This window comes from Halichoerus grypus, chromosome 13 (assembly GCF_964656455.1).
Source record: "Halichoerus grypus chromosome 13, mHalGry1.hap1.1, whole genome shotgun sequence".
Taxonomy (NCBI): Eukaryota; Metazoa; Chordata; class Mammalia; order Carnivora; family Phocidae; genus Halichoerus; species Halichoerus grypus.
Window position 1 is genome coordinate 94,683,812 of NC_135724.1, and position 13,764 is coordinate 94,697,575.

At 58.9% G+C, this 13,764-nt stretch overlaps 1 protein-coding gene across 17 annotated transcripts in view; it reads left to right on the plus strand.

Annotated features, from left to right (window-relative positions):
- EP400 (E1A binding protein p400) overlaps nucleotides 1-13,764 on the plus strand; it is a 96,813-nt gene that overhangs the window by 39,138 nt on the left and 43,911 nt on the right. For 16 of the 17 annotated variants that reach the window (XM_036108755.2, XM_036108754.2, XM_078061153.1 and 13 more), the window contains 9 exons: nucleotides 244-421; nucleotides 3,221-3,357; nucleotides 4,254-4,423; nucleotides 4,627-4,801; nucleotides 4,883-5,019; nucleotides 7,256-7,442; nucleotides 9,282-9,448; nucleotides 10,780-10,949; nucleotides 11,684-11,902. In XM_036108755.2, coding sequence (XP_035964648.2) covers nucleotides 244-421; nucleotides 3,221-3,357; nucleotides 4,254-4,423; nucleotides 4,627-4,801; nucleotides 4,883-5,019; nucleotides 7,256-7,442; nucleotides 9,282-9,448; nucleotides 10,780-10,949; nucleotides 11,684-11,902 — 1,540 coding nt within the window. The remainder of the gene's footprint in view (nucleotides 1-243; nucleotides 422-3,220; nucleotides 3,358-4,253; nucleotides 4,424-4,626; nucleotides 4,802-4,882; nucleotides 5,020-7,255; nucleotides 7,443-9,281; nucleotides 9,449-10,779; nucleotides 10,950-11,683; nucleotides 11,903-13,764) is intronic. The other variant, XM_036108764.2, reaches the window with a different exon arrangement.

Below are 13,764 nucleotides of genomic sequence, written 5' to 3' on the forward strand. Positions count from 1 at the left end.
GCTGCCGCATGGGGGGCGGTGTCTTTGTGAGGCTGAGCAAAGGCTTGGTACTTGCCCATAGCTCTGTCCCAGCTGCAGAAGTAGTCAGGAAAAGCGAATACTGGCCTTGCTGCTTCTTTCATCTCTAGATCTTTTCTGTGGTGCTCTAGTAGGCTCACCATTTGACTGATTTGACTTCGCGTTGCAGAAAAATTTCGGATGATTATTTTGAGAAGTGTGTATTTGGCCCGTGTGTTGCTGCAGGTGAAATTGAATGCCCCATCTCTGTTGTACGGTGCGCTCAGAGATTACCAGAAGATTGGCCTGGACTGGCTGGCCAAACTCTACCGGAAGAACCTCAATGGCATATTGGCAGATGAAGCTGGGCTTGGTAAAACAGTACAGATCATTGCTTTTTTTGCCCACCTAGCTTGCAATGAAGGTAAGAGCTTGTCTTTCTGAGGAGTACGTACTTGCTAAGACTGCCTCTTGGCAGTGCATCTGGTGTGAGGGTGGGAAGTGGCCTTTCTTTTTGCTCCTTTGCCCTGTGCTCTGGTGCAAGACCCAGGAGAACAGAGCTCAGGAATACTCATTGCATGAACAAGTGAAAAACTTGTTGGCAGTTAACACTAGATCGAGCAACTCACTGTTACTCAAAATCCAGCACACTGTGAGGCCCACCAGGCTGTGACTGGGCTGTGTGACTCCAGTGTCCCCTGCCAGCCAACACCTGTGTGCCGAGCAGCTTTGGCCACGTGTCAGCCTTCCCCGTGCAGCAGTGACGTGCACCCCTTGCCTCCCGGCCGGGCTCCACCACCCACAGCACTTCTGCCCCACTGCTGGGGTTCCTCAGGGGGTGCTGTCTGGACCTTGCTCGGGCCCGGCAGCTGGACCGCAGCAGACACAGAGTGCCTGTCTCCCCTGCAACGGGCTGTCCACCCCTGGACTCTTAGCTCACGTGACATTGGTTCAGGCCCCGTGGCCTCTGTATTGGCATGTTCAGGGATCTGCCCCCGCACATGCCCTCCTCTGTCTGTGGGCCAGGTGCCTGCCTTGTTTCCTGCTCTGTGCCTTTGAGGGTTGTAGAAGGGCGTGTGCTTGTGTCCCTAACACAGGACAGGTCTTATATGCAGGCGACCCTGGAACAACGTGGTGGTCGTGGGCACTGACCTCCCACGCAGATAACAGTCCACGTATAACTTGTGCCTTGCCCGTAGCTTAACTACTGATAGTTAACTGTTGACCAGAAACCGTCCTGATAACACAGACAGGTGACTAATATGTATTTTGTATGTTCTATGTATTATGTAGCATGTTCTTACAATAAAGTCAGGGTAAAGAAAATGTCATTAGGAATATCACAAGGAAGAGAACATACAGTACTGTACATATTGAAAAAAATCTGCGGGGGCTTGCGTTGCCCCGTGTGGTTCATACTCATGTTGTTCATGGGTCAGCTGTAGTGTTTCTCTTGCAAAGGGAGTGTTCCAGATGCAGGCTGAGTGGGCTCCTGGATAGCCGACCAGAAGAGCATACACGTTCTCTTCCCCTTTGTGGAGTTTCACAAGCCAGGAGGGGACTCTTTAAATTAGGGAGGTGGCATCCTGCCACGGGCCTCATGGAAACCCCCGACATTCAGCAGACCTATGAGATGGGGTGTGCAGAGGGTGATGAGTGCCCCCCCGCCCCCGACCCGGGGAAGCTTCTTCCTCCCTCTCCCCTGGCTTGCTGCGCCTTTCCCCCACCATCACTAGCTAGCAGCGCCTCCTTTTGCCCTCTGTGTGAAAAGCTTCATCAATCTCAGTTTTTATTTTCTTTTACTTTTTTTTTTTTTTTTTTAAAGATTTTATTTGAGCAAGAGAGAGCATGAGTGGGCAGGCAGAGGGAGAAGCAGACTCTCCGCGGAGCAGGGAGCCCGATGCGGGGCTTGATTCCAGGACCCTGGGATCATGACCTGAGCCGAAGGCAGACGCTTAACGACTGAGCCACCCAGGCGCCTCCTCAGTTTTTAAATACAAATGGATTGACATCACGGCTCCTGATTTTCTTGCATTAATTTGTTTCTGTTTTCTGGCCCAGTGTCATGAAATTTTCAGAGTAGCACTTTAAAATCTGTTTTAATAGGTACAGTTACTTCAAACTACCACCTGGCCTTACTGTCTTATTGTTTAGGTGGAAAAATTGTCCATTACTGTGTTTAGAATAGTAAGAAATTGGAAGCAGCCTACACTTCCAAAAACAGGGGCTCTTAGTTCATCAGTTGAACAAGTGAATGTGTAAGTCCCTCCAAGTCTAGGTACCGCCTGGTGCCCGTGCTGCCCCAGGCACCGGCCTGGGCACGAGGGTGAGGCTGTGAGCAGAGCAGAGCCCCTCCCTCAGGAGGCCCATGCTGGGCCCCGGCAGTGTCAGGGATAAGGGGCCTTGCAGAAAACCAGACGTGGAACGATGTTCTAAATGCTGGTTTTTAAAAAATCGTGGTTCTCCTTGGGGGGTGGGAAGGGCATCTGGGGTTGATTTGCATCTCTCTTCTCATGGTGTGCGCCTGCTAAAGAGTTTTTGTCCTCTTGCATCTGTTTACATCCTTGTTCACGTCCCTCCTGGGTGGTTCTTCTGTAAGCCCAGGAGGCCGTGCTCTGCGCGCGAGCGGGACTGGCCACGGCCGCGTGTCCTGCATGTGGCCTTTCCAAGTCTGCCATCTCTGTCTCAACGTGGTGTCCATCTCATTTACAGCACTGAAGTGGAGATTTGTCTTGTGTGTATTCTAACAATTTGAAACATTGTTTTTTGGAATACTGAAGTTGAAACTGTCCACTTTGGGGTGGTTTGGGTGTGTTCTGACTGGAGACTGAGCCAACGTGCCTCACTTGGCGGCCGCCCTGGGGGGCTCCAGGCCGGGTCCGAACGCCCAGTCGGCGTGCTTCCTTCGCTTTCTGGGCACTGTTCTCATAGATGCGCGTTCTTCCCTGAGCTCACTGTGGGATTCACTGTGCGTTTGAGTAAATGCTCACTTTCTTCCGTCCCCTCAGCGGCTCTTTGTTGAGCACCACCCGTGTGTCAGGCCTCCGCCCCTCGGCCGCAGCTCTGGTGGTTGCGTGGTAGGGAGGAGGACGCCTCTGCGTCATGCCTGGGGCCTTCCCGTGTGTACCTGCCACACGTCTCTGGTCAGCATAGCGCCGGTTGTCCGGACTTGTCAGGTGGTTTTGGTTAAAGAGGAAAGTTCTGTCTTTTCTCTCCTTTGTAGGTAACTGGGGCCCTCATCTTGTGGTCGTGAGAGGCTGTAACATCCTCAAATGGGAGCTCGAGCTGAAGCGTTGGTGCCCTGGGCTCAAAACCCTCTTATATGTTGGCAGCCACAGAGAACTGAAAGCCAAGAGACAGGTATTTTATCTTAAACGTGAAATAAAACTGGACAGGAGTGATCTTTTCCGTATGGAAGACAGATTTCAGAATGTCGAGATGTGTTTATTTGTGTACTTGTCACAAACCCCTGGTTGGTGAGACACTGGGCCTTCAGGGCGTTCCTAGGTTTGGAGCCCCTTGAAAGCACGGCCTGCCCTGCGAGGAGAGCCCCGTGCACGGCGCTCCTCCCACGCCCGGCCGTGGCCGCTTTCCTTCCGGAGCCATCCCTCCCCCCCGTAGGCCCAGTGAGCGCCACAGGCGTGGACGGGAACTTGCGGTGTGCCCCGAGTTCTGAGCTGGGGTCTCGTGAGGTGCCTCCCACGGGAACACCCCGCAGGCCTACGGGTGACGCGCAGGCCGGCCACGGGAGCAGGGCCGGCCGGGGTTTCTTCTTCCCGCCCGGTTCTGTCCAGCACCAGATTCTGAGTGAAAGTGTACCAGAGGCCACGGTTTTCCATTGAAGATAAACGTTTGCCTCCTTGTTAGACTGTTGTGTTGAGTAGTAGTTACTGGAGAAGCGAGTACCTTGGGATGTAGTTTCTGTTTCCCTGTTTCTGAGAAGCTCGCAGAGCGGTGTGTTGCAGCGCGGGTGCTCCTGCCTGTCGGCCCCGTCTCAGTAGTTTCCTTGCTCGGGTTGCATCCCATGAAAGCTGGTTCCCCTTCGTGACGCTCTGGTGACCTGTTCTCCAGAAACCACAGCTCATGCCCCAGAGCAGCTTCTCGGTTTGTGTTCACGAGCGCCGTAGACTCCCTGCAGGACAGGGTCCTGAGCACACGAGCTCTGCCGTCCGATGCGCGGTCGGGGCGGCGCAGGGTAAGCGGCGGCGGGCTGTGCGGAGGGGGCTGCCGCAGGTGAAGCCTGGTCTGTGCTGCAGGAGTGGACGGAGCCCCACAGCTTCAACGTGTGCCTCGCGCCCTACAAGCAGTTCTTCCGGGGCTACGCGGCCTTCACGCGCGTGCGGTGGCGCTGCCTGGTCATCGACGAGATGCAGCGTGTCCGCGGCATGACCGAGAGGCACTGGGAGGCCGTGTTCTCCCTGAGGAGGTCTGACCCGCACGCCCCGCTCGGGGTCCTGGGTGTGGCTGGCGGAGGGGTGCGTGTGGTCGCTCAGTGCCCGGGGGCCGCAGGCGCCTTCCCGGAGGCCCTGTGAGCCCGTCGTTCCTGTCCTTGAATGTCTGCACGGGAAGCGCGCCTGTGGCCAGCTTCCCGGGGTGCCATGGGCGCTGTCGCCTCTCGCTCTCCCGCAGCCAGCAGCGCCTGCTCCTGATCGACGCGCCCCTGCACAACACCTTCCTGGAGCTCTGGACCATGGTGCACTTCCTCATCCCCGGCATCTCCAGGCCCTACCTGCACCTGCCCCTGAAGGCCCCGAACGACGAGAACCAGGACTACTACCACAAAGTGGTCATCCGGCTGCACCGGGTACGTGCGGGCGGCGGCCGCGGGCTGGGTGTGGCGACGTCGTCTGGGAAAGGGGACGACGCACGCTGGTGTTCTTCTCAGGTGACACAGCCCTTTATCTTGAGGAGGACTAAGAGAGACGTGGAGAAGCAGCTGACGAAGAAGTACGAGCACGTGCTGAAATGCCGCCTGTCGAGTCGGCAGAAGGCCTTGTACGAGGACGTGATCCTGCAGCCCGGGTAAGCCGGCTTCGCGCCTGCGGGTCCTGCCCGGCTGGGGGCGCTGGGCCTCTGCCCTCGCCCGGCCCTCTGCGGGGACGGCGTCTGGAACCTGCGCTCGCCCGGGCTCCGTGAGCCTGCCCGCCTTCCCAGGGCTCTGCCCCTGCCCCTGACCCAGCACCGGCCTGGCTCCCAGCCCGCTCCCTGAATTCATGGGTGAGGCTCGTGGTGTTTCAGTCGGGGCTCACGCAGGCCGCACATGCCGCCTGAGTGGCTGGGTCTCTCCTCCCGGGGTGGCTGCCCTGAGGCTGCACGTGCTGGCCTTGCTGGGCCCCCTGGGCGCCATCCCCCCCTGGGCATCGCAACCTCACACTCGTAACATCGTTGGGACCGTGTCTGCGTTGGTTTTGCCCTTCACGTTGGTTTTTTTGGGTTAGGTTTGGAGAATTTTAGGACAGAACCTAAGTGTGCATTCTTACTCCCTGGTTCGGTGTCTCGGTCCCTGAGAAATGGCATCAGTGGCGCCGCGGTGGCCGAGTGTTTCCGCGGGCAGTAGGATCTGCGGAGCCCTCCGCGCCGGGCCGGGCCCGCGTGTGGTGCGAGCAGCCTGCAGCGTGGGCAGGGCAGGCTGTCGGGCAGCTCCCCGTCCGGATGCTGGCTGGAGGTTAGGAAGGGCCGGGTCGGTGGAGGGCGCTGCTCTCCTGCGGAAGGAGCCCCGTGCTCATCCGTCGGGCTCCCCTTGGCGTTCCTTCACCAGGAGCAGACGGCATTCTCAGGATCTCCGGGCCGTCGCTCTTCAGGGCTGGGCCATGGGCATGCTGGGCTTGCCTTGGGAGCGGGCGGGTGCCGACGTCAGTCCTGCCTGTGGATGTGGGGTGCTGGTGACCGCACACCTAGGCTGTCGTGTGGCTTCTGCTCCCGATGGAGCAGCAGGAAGTGACTGTCCCTCCTTGTGTCTCTGGGCCTCTTTTCCCCTGAACCTGTCAAGTCGAACGGGAAGTGTTGAGCTCATCTCTTCTGAGCTCACGTTAGCTCCTGATGACGGGTATCTCTCGCTGCATGTTGATGTGATGGTCTGGGGTCTTCGAGGGGGCTCTGAGCTTCACTTTGGTCACTGTGTGGTGGCCGCGTCTCATGTTCCTGCCGTCGGGAGGTGCACCCTCTTCTCGGCAGACCTCGTCTCCCCCTCCCTCCTGGGGGCCCCGCAGACCTGCTGTGTGAGCCTCTTCTCCTCCGGGGCTTCTCTCGGGGTCCTGGGTCTCACTTGTGCTTCAGTCTTTTGTTCGGAAGCGTGTCCTTGTGCGGACAGGTGTGACTTTAGATACCCTCCTCCCCCCCACCCCGCTCTCCAGAGCCGAGCCTGCGGCCTGTGTGCGCATCTCCCTCCCGCTTAGCCCCTGTGCCGGGGCTGAGAGCTGCCTGTGTGGGCTTCTGCTGGCTTCCGGCACAGCCTGCCTACCGCCGCGCTCCCGAGTGGCCCACACTCTCCCATGGCTGCTGGGGCTGTCCCTGGAGCGTTGCAGACCTGCTCTCACCAGGGCGTCCCCAGAGCCCTTGCTCTCCAGACTGTCCTGTCCTGGAGCACAGTAACCCGTCACCCTGCTGCTCCCTTGGAAGGCTGGCCGTTCTCTCTGCCACCGCCTGTCCCTCCATCCCACCGCCTCTGCCCCCGGGTCTCTGTGGATCAGCCTGCCTCCCATCCTGTGCTGCATGGCTCCTTTCCCTAACCTGCTGGGGACACTGTGCCCTCCTCCTCACCTGGAGACCCTGGAGGTCTCTGCTTAGACTGTGTTTCCTGCGTGGTCCTGGTCCGCACGCGGTTAGCCTGTGTGTCTGCCTTCTTCATGGCTGCAGGGCCGGGGCTGGCGTCCCACCTGAGGGCCCTTTCATTCCCCTGGGTCAGGTGCTCTCGCCCTGGTGCCCTCCCCCGCTCCACGGCACTCTGCACCGTGGGGCGGAAATCTGTCACTGCTGTCCACGTCGAGTGTCGTCCTCCGCTGGAAGGGGAAGCTCGGAGGGAGAGCTGCGTGCCCATCTGACCCCCACTCCTGGCTCCCTGGCCCCCCAGCCTGTTTCGGGGGGACAGTGAGTGACTCGGAGAGTCAGAGCCACGTGGAGAGCAGTTGGGACCTGAGTGTTGTGAGGGAACTTGTTACTAAGCAGAACCGGGGAGAGCGAGGCAGTTGTGTGTTCTGGACTCAGCAGCGCACACGGTACACACGCCAATGGCAGTGCTGGTGTTTCTTCCTGAGAGCAGAACGCAGGAGGCGCTGAAGAGCGGGCACTTTGTGGACGTGCTGAGCATCTTGCTGCGGCTGCAGAGGATCTGTAACCACCCTGGGCTGGTGGAGCCCCGGCTCCCGGAGTCGTCCTACACGGCAGGGCCACTGCAGTACCGCTCTGCCTCCCTCATCCTCAAGGCGCTCGACGGAGACTCCTGGAAGGTACGTGTCCGCCCGACGTCGGTTCCACACGCGTCGCAGCTACCGTGGTTCCGGGAGGTTGCTTTCCATGTGCTCATCCTGCGTTTTGGAATTGCCTGGTGCTGGGCGGCCTTCGGCTGACACGGGGTCTGCATCTGCAGTTGGCCTGAGGGAGACAAGCCCTGGCTCGGAAATAGCAGGGGAGGGGTTCCTAGTATCGCGTGTGCTGTCGGAGCGTGGGAAACGGCATGGCGTGCGGGATGTTTGGAGGGGAGCTTGGTCCCCACCACGGTGAGGCCTGTTGAGGACACGTGGGTGTCTCAGCGAGCGCCGTCATGGGCCGCTCTCGTGTCTTCGGTGAGGTCCTCTTCCTGAGTTGTGCGCATTTGCGGGGCCCTGCTGTGTGCTCTGGGCCTAGAGTCCTCGTGCCCCCCAACCTGTGCACTGGCTGGGGGGCTTCGGGCTGAGTGCCCTCAGGACAGGGATAATCATGCACTTCCATGGCTGTGGTGTGTGTCGAATCCATGGGAAGAACCTTATGTGTGTCTGGCTTCCGAGAACTGGGTGTGTGTTATGTTGTGGTGTTTATTCTCATTTGTTCGGCAAGCCTTGAGGCGTGCTCGGTGTCTGGTAGTTTTCCAGCCACTGGGACAGCAGCGAGTAAGACAGCGGAAACTGCCTGCATTCATCACCGCTGATTCCGGAATATTCGTCATTGCCAAGAGAGAACCCACAGACATGAGCCATCCCTCCCGTTCCCCCCGCCCCGCCCCAGGCAGCCCCGTACCTGACCTGCCTCGTGAGTCCACCTGTTCTGGACTTTGCGTACGGATGGAATCCCTCACCATGTGGTCCTCGTGTCTGGCTTACTTCACAGAGCGTAGTGCTTTCAGAGTTCATCCGGGTGGTGGCGTGTGTCCCAATCTCCCTCCTTTCTAAGGCTGACTCGTGTTCCCCGGTGTGGAAGGATCGTGTTGATCTGGTCATCAGTTAACAAACTTGGGTTGCTTCCACATTTTGGCCGTTGTGAGTAGTGTCACTGCGGACGTTGACGGACTAGCTTTGTGGGGATGTAGGTTCCATGTTTCTCACGCACGTGTCAGGTGTGGAATTGCAGGGTCATGTGCCTACTCCGTGTTTAACCTTTTGAAGATCGGTCGGGCGGTTTTCACACCCCCACACGTGTACAAGGACATGGGAGGGCTCTTCAGCACCTGCCGTCGTCCTCTTTGATGCTCGACGTCGCAGCGGAAGTGCGACTGTGCTTTCTCGTTAGAGAAGCACGTGGGGGTGCTGGGCACGTGGGGCGTCTGCCCCAGCTGGGGATTCAGGCAGTGTGTCCGGCCCCTCACCCTCCTAAGCACAGCTTGGCGGTGCTGCTGAAGCAGCCCCGGGATGCGGGAGGTGTGGGAGGGGTCTTGTGGGCAGGAGGTCCGGCTGCTCTGCCCGGTGCATGCTCAGTGTGTCCTGCCCGTTGGAATGCGCGTCCCCACGGCTCTGGATCGAGTGACATGACGCGTGCCCACCTGTGCTTCCCCGTTACGTGTGGGTCTCTGCCCCAAGGTGCCCCTTGTTGACATGGCCTGGCTCTCACCCTGTCCGGACCCCCCTCCCTCTCTGCCGAGTCCAGTCTCTTTCCAAGCATTGCCTTCTCCATTCACACTGCCACGTGGGGGTGCTCCTAACGATGGGGACACTGAGACATGATGCGGTCCAGCAGCCTGCCCGAGCCCCGGAATGGCGTCAGGACGCGTCCCGGGGGGCAAGGCTGTGCGGGCCTGGCCGTCCTATCAGGGATGTGCTTGGGTTCCCATTTTCCTCCGGTCTCCCAGAGCAAAACTTTGCTGTTTTTGTCCTTAGGAAACAGATCTCTCTATATTTGATCTTATCGGCTTAGAGAATAAAATGACTCGCCACGAAGCAGAATTGCTGTGTAAGAAGAAGGTGACACGGAAACTCATGGACGAGCTGTTCACGGCGCCAGCCCCGTCGGGCAGGCCGGCGGCCCTGAGACTGAAGCCCAGCAGGTGCGTGGCCTGGAGCATTGCCTCCTGTCACCAGAGTCCCCAGCTGGGTCCTGGCTGGCCCTCAGTCAGCCGCAGGGTTGGTGATGTTCCCCTCCCTGGAAGAACCCAGCCCCACAGCCCCTCACGGAGACCTGGGATGTGTGGCGGGAGCTCACATGAGGACCCGGCTGTGGCTGGGGGGAAGAAACGGCCGTTCTCTCGCTGGGTTGCCTCCTTCTGGAGTCTCTGCTGGTGTCCCTAGTGTCTGTGGGGCAGCTCATTGCATGGGGTCTGTGTGGACGGTCTGCACCCCGGGTGGGACGGTGCGGCCCCTCGCCCTCCTAAGGACAGCCTGGTGGTGCTGGTGAAGCAGCCCCGGGATGCAGGAGGTGTGGGAGGGGTCTGTGTGGGGAGGAGGTCCGGCTGCTCTGCCCGGTGCATGCTCTGGTGGCCGCTGTCTCGGGGCGAGGGTGCACTGTGGGTGGTGGGCAGAGGGCTCCACCCCTGACAGCAGCACGGGGACTTCTGAAGGACGCCGGAGTTTGTAGGTGCCACCTGGCTGGGAGGGGCAGAACGCATTAAATGATTAAGTGGAAATAAATGACTTAATAAGATAGGTTAAATCTAGCAAGTTGGAAATACACAACATCTCATGGTTGGGTTGAAAATGAGAAAGAAACAAGAAAATAAGGAGTTTAGAGAGAAGGGGCCAGCTGTGCAGATTGGTGCCCATTGCTGTTGCCTGTTCTGCACGGGCCCTCCCCACCGCCACCAGCCTGATGCTCGCGGGGGCCTGCGGCGCCCCGTTAGGTCCGCACGTGGGCCGGTGGAGCTGCGGTTCTCTCGGGCTGGCCCGGCTCCAGGTCGTCGGCTTTCTCCTGGCTGTCTCTAGCTGGTGCCTTGCACGGGGGATTTGAAAATAGACAATTCCCGCCGTTACGGTTTTCCAGGTAAAAGGGTTCCAAAGAGCGTTGTGTGGTAACACCCGAAACGGCAGCCATGGGCGTGGGTCCCCGTTTGCGGTGTTAGCCCGTCGCCTTCAAGGCGCCGGTACCGCTTCCGGCCACCGTGACCTGTGCTGTCTTGTCACTTGATTGTTGGACGTGGCTTCCCGCCCACTCCACTTGCACTCTACACAGGAGCGCCGTGTCCCCCAGCCTCGGGGTAGACGTTGCCACTTTGTGTCCCGAGGGTGGTCACATGGGGTGCACCTCCCCCGGACCCATGCTGAGCTTCTCGGTGCCCGTTTGGAGCCCCAGCCCCTCTCTGAGCTGCACCGGGAGTCAGGACCCTCACCATCTCTAGCAGCCCGAGCCCCCTGTGTCTCAGTGGCGCACACGCCTTCTTGCCAGGTTGTTTCAGCCCGTGCAGTACGGACAGAAGCCCGAGGGTCGCACTGTGGCTTTCCCCAGCACACACCCGGCCCGGACAGCAGCCTCTGCCACAGCCGCGGCCACTCCGCAGGGCCACGTGCGAGGACGGCCACCGATTGCCACGTTCTCTGCAAATCCAGATGCAAAAGGTATGCCTCACGTGCCGGCGTGCCCTCGGGGTTACCGAGGGTGTTTGTGGACGGAGCCTGGCACTTCCCCGCCCCTCGGGACGGGCTGCCTGCTCCAGGCTCTGCTGAACACACCTCACGTGGCTTGCCCAGGAGTTTCAGGCCTTTTGGTTTCTTGAAACTGGAGTTTTTCCCTGAACAAGACGCTGCGGTCTTGGTCGAGTCGCTGTTGGCATGCTGCTGAAGGCGGGCCTCGGCGAAGGCCCTGTTACGCAGGGACGCGCGTGTCCGACTGTGCACGGCAGCTCAGGAAGGCTGCTCTCGAGTTTGGGGCCCCACTTGCACGTAGTCCGACTGTCACTGAAGAAGGGTAGGGTTGACTGGCAGAAGGTAACGGGACGGTGTTCCAGCCTCCGCCACTGGGTCCTCCGCGTCCGGCCTGCGTGCACGGCAGCGCTGCCCTGGGCATGCGGGTGGGGCGCGGCCCCGTCGGACCGGCTGGCTGCCCGCACTGTGAGCCCTGCGGAAGCGGACCACGTGGCCTGCTGATGAACTCGGAGAACACCGCACAGCAGATAGAAAGTTCCGTTTCACCCCATAAACCACCCCCCCACCCCTTTTCCTAAGAGAGGGCTTCTCATCTGAGAGACTTTAATGAAATGTTTGTTTTGTTTCTTTGAAATTCGGGTTTAAAATAACTGCATTTCGTGAAGAACCTCTAACGGCTTTGCACAAACAAACCTTATCGATTGCAGTGGCGGCAGCCCCGTTTCAGACCTCCCAGGCCTCCACCGGCGCTCCCGCTCCGAGACAGCCGCCCGCCTCGACCTCCAGCGCAGCACCTAGCCCAGCCCATCCTGCGAAACCGCGGGCCCCGCCCCCGCCCCCGCCCCAGGCCCCCTCGCACCCGGCGGGGCAGAGCGCGCTGCCTCAGGGGCTGGTGCTCACCTCGCAGGCTCAGGCACGCCTGCCCAGTAAGTGGCCTCGCCCCTCCCGGTCCTGCCACGTCTCTGCCACGGGAAGTTGTGTTCCGATCAGCGTGTGTGAAGAGCCTTGCTGTCCACTCCCTTTGTCTCCCTAAACCCACGCCTGGGCTCTGCCTTTCGCCACGCTGTCGTTTCGGCCCTAGGTGTGCAGAGGGACACCCTCTGCAGGGCCCGCGTCCAGGGCCCTGTCCTCCTCTGTCCTTTCTCCTGATCCCCGGACATCAGCTCTGCTTTCCTCCCACGCATGCTCTGCTGGTGTGCTGACCGCCTCACTTCTCCTTAGCATCAGCCAGAGGCTCGTTCCGTCGGCCACGGGACTCAGCCTGGGGAGCAGGTGGTACTCAGGCGAGAGCCCGTAACGCCCTCGCCAGCGAGGGAACCGGTGCCGGTTGTTAAAAACCACAACTTGTTTTGACTCTTTCGCTTATGATCACATTTAAGCCTGGAGTGAATTCCTGCTCAGCTGAGACGTCTCCTAATAACTTGGTGATGGAAACGTCACAATATTACTACGTTTCGTTAGGCCTTTTTACTGTGACCAGTGTCGTTAGCGTCTTTCCACATCTTTCATGTGCCCCTGCCAATTGTGCTGTAGGAAGTGCCCTCACGCAGACGGTCGTAGCACCGCTGTTCCTCAGACGTGCCCTCGAGCACTTCGTTTGTGGCCGTGACCAGTGTGTGGAGGTCTCTCTGGGAAGCTGGGGGGCGGATGTCACGAGGAGACCCCGAGTTCGGGCTGGTCTCTTGTGACGAGGCCTTGCTGCTTCCTCTGCCAGGGAGGGAAGAGTTACGGTCCTGCTGGCTGCCTGGGGGAGGGAGCCCCTGCACGGGTGACGTTTCTGTTTGCCAGGGACAGGTGTTGCGGGGGCCGCCATGGGAGCTGAGCTTGGGCAGAGCCCCCCGCTGCCCTTCGCTCTGTGTGGATGGAGCAGGGCCGGGGTGTCCTGTCCACACACACTTCTCTGCGCCTCCTCCTGTCGTCCCTCCCGTTCACGGCTTCTGGGGGCAGGACCTCTGGATTTTTTCCTGGTCTTCTGCTAACTGTTCTCTGTGTGGTGTCACTAATCGGTCTGGCATGGGTTTCTTTGGGGGGAGCGTTTAGGTTCCATTATCGGCCCCTGGGGGGCAGAACCCTGTGCCCTGGCGTTCACTCAGAGCCTGCGGGCAGTACCTTTCTGAGTCAGGTGCACAGGACTCCATCCCAGTCACGTTTTCACAAACGGTGTGTTAAGCAATGTCGAGTCTGGCATTTCTTCAGTCAGCGTTCTAGATCGAATTCTACAGTCTAGTCCAAGTTAGTGGGAACCTTTCTATCTTACAGCTACGTTTGTGTGATGTGTTTATGCTAGTGACCCGTTCTCACACTCACGGGGTATGAGCTTGTGTACCTCTGTGCACTGAATTGGACACGTACTTTTTCACATTTTGAAAGTTTTCTAAAGAGGTTGATATTAGAAGGGCGCCTGGGTGGCTCAGTTGGTTAAGCGACTGCCTTCGGCTCAGATCATGATCCTGGAGTCCCGGGATCGAGTCCCGCATCGGGCTCCCTGCTCAGTGGGGAGCCTGCTTCTCCCTCTGACCCTCCCCCCTCTCATGCTCTCTCTCTCTCTCTCTCATTCTCTCTCTCTCTCAAATAAATAAAATCTTAAAAAAAAAAAAACTTAAAAAAAAAAAGGTTGATATTAGAGCTCCAAAGCGTATTACAAATAGATTTCCGCTGTATTTGACGTTTGCTGGTTTTTCATTGGCTGGAGAGAAAAGTAAAATGTTGGTAGTTTGGTTAATTAAGATCTGATATCGAAAATCTCTACCAGTTTTGATTAAATAAATTAACTGTTAAGATCCAATAT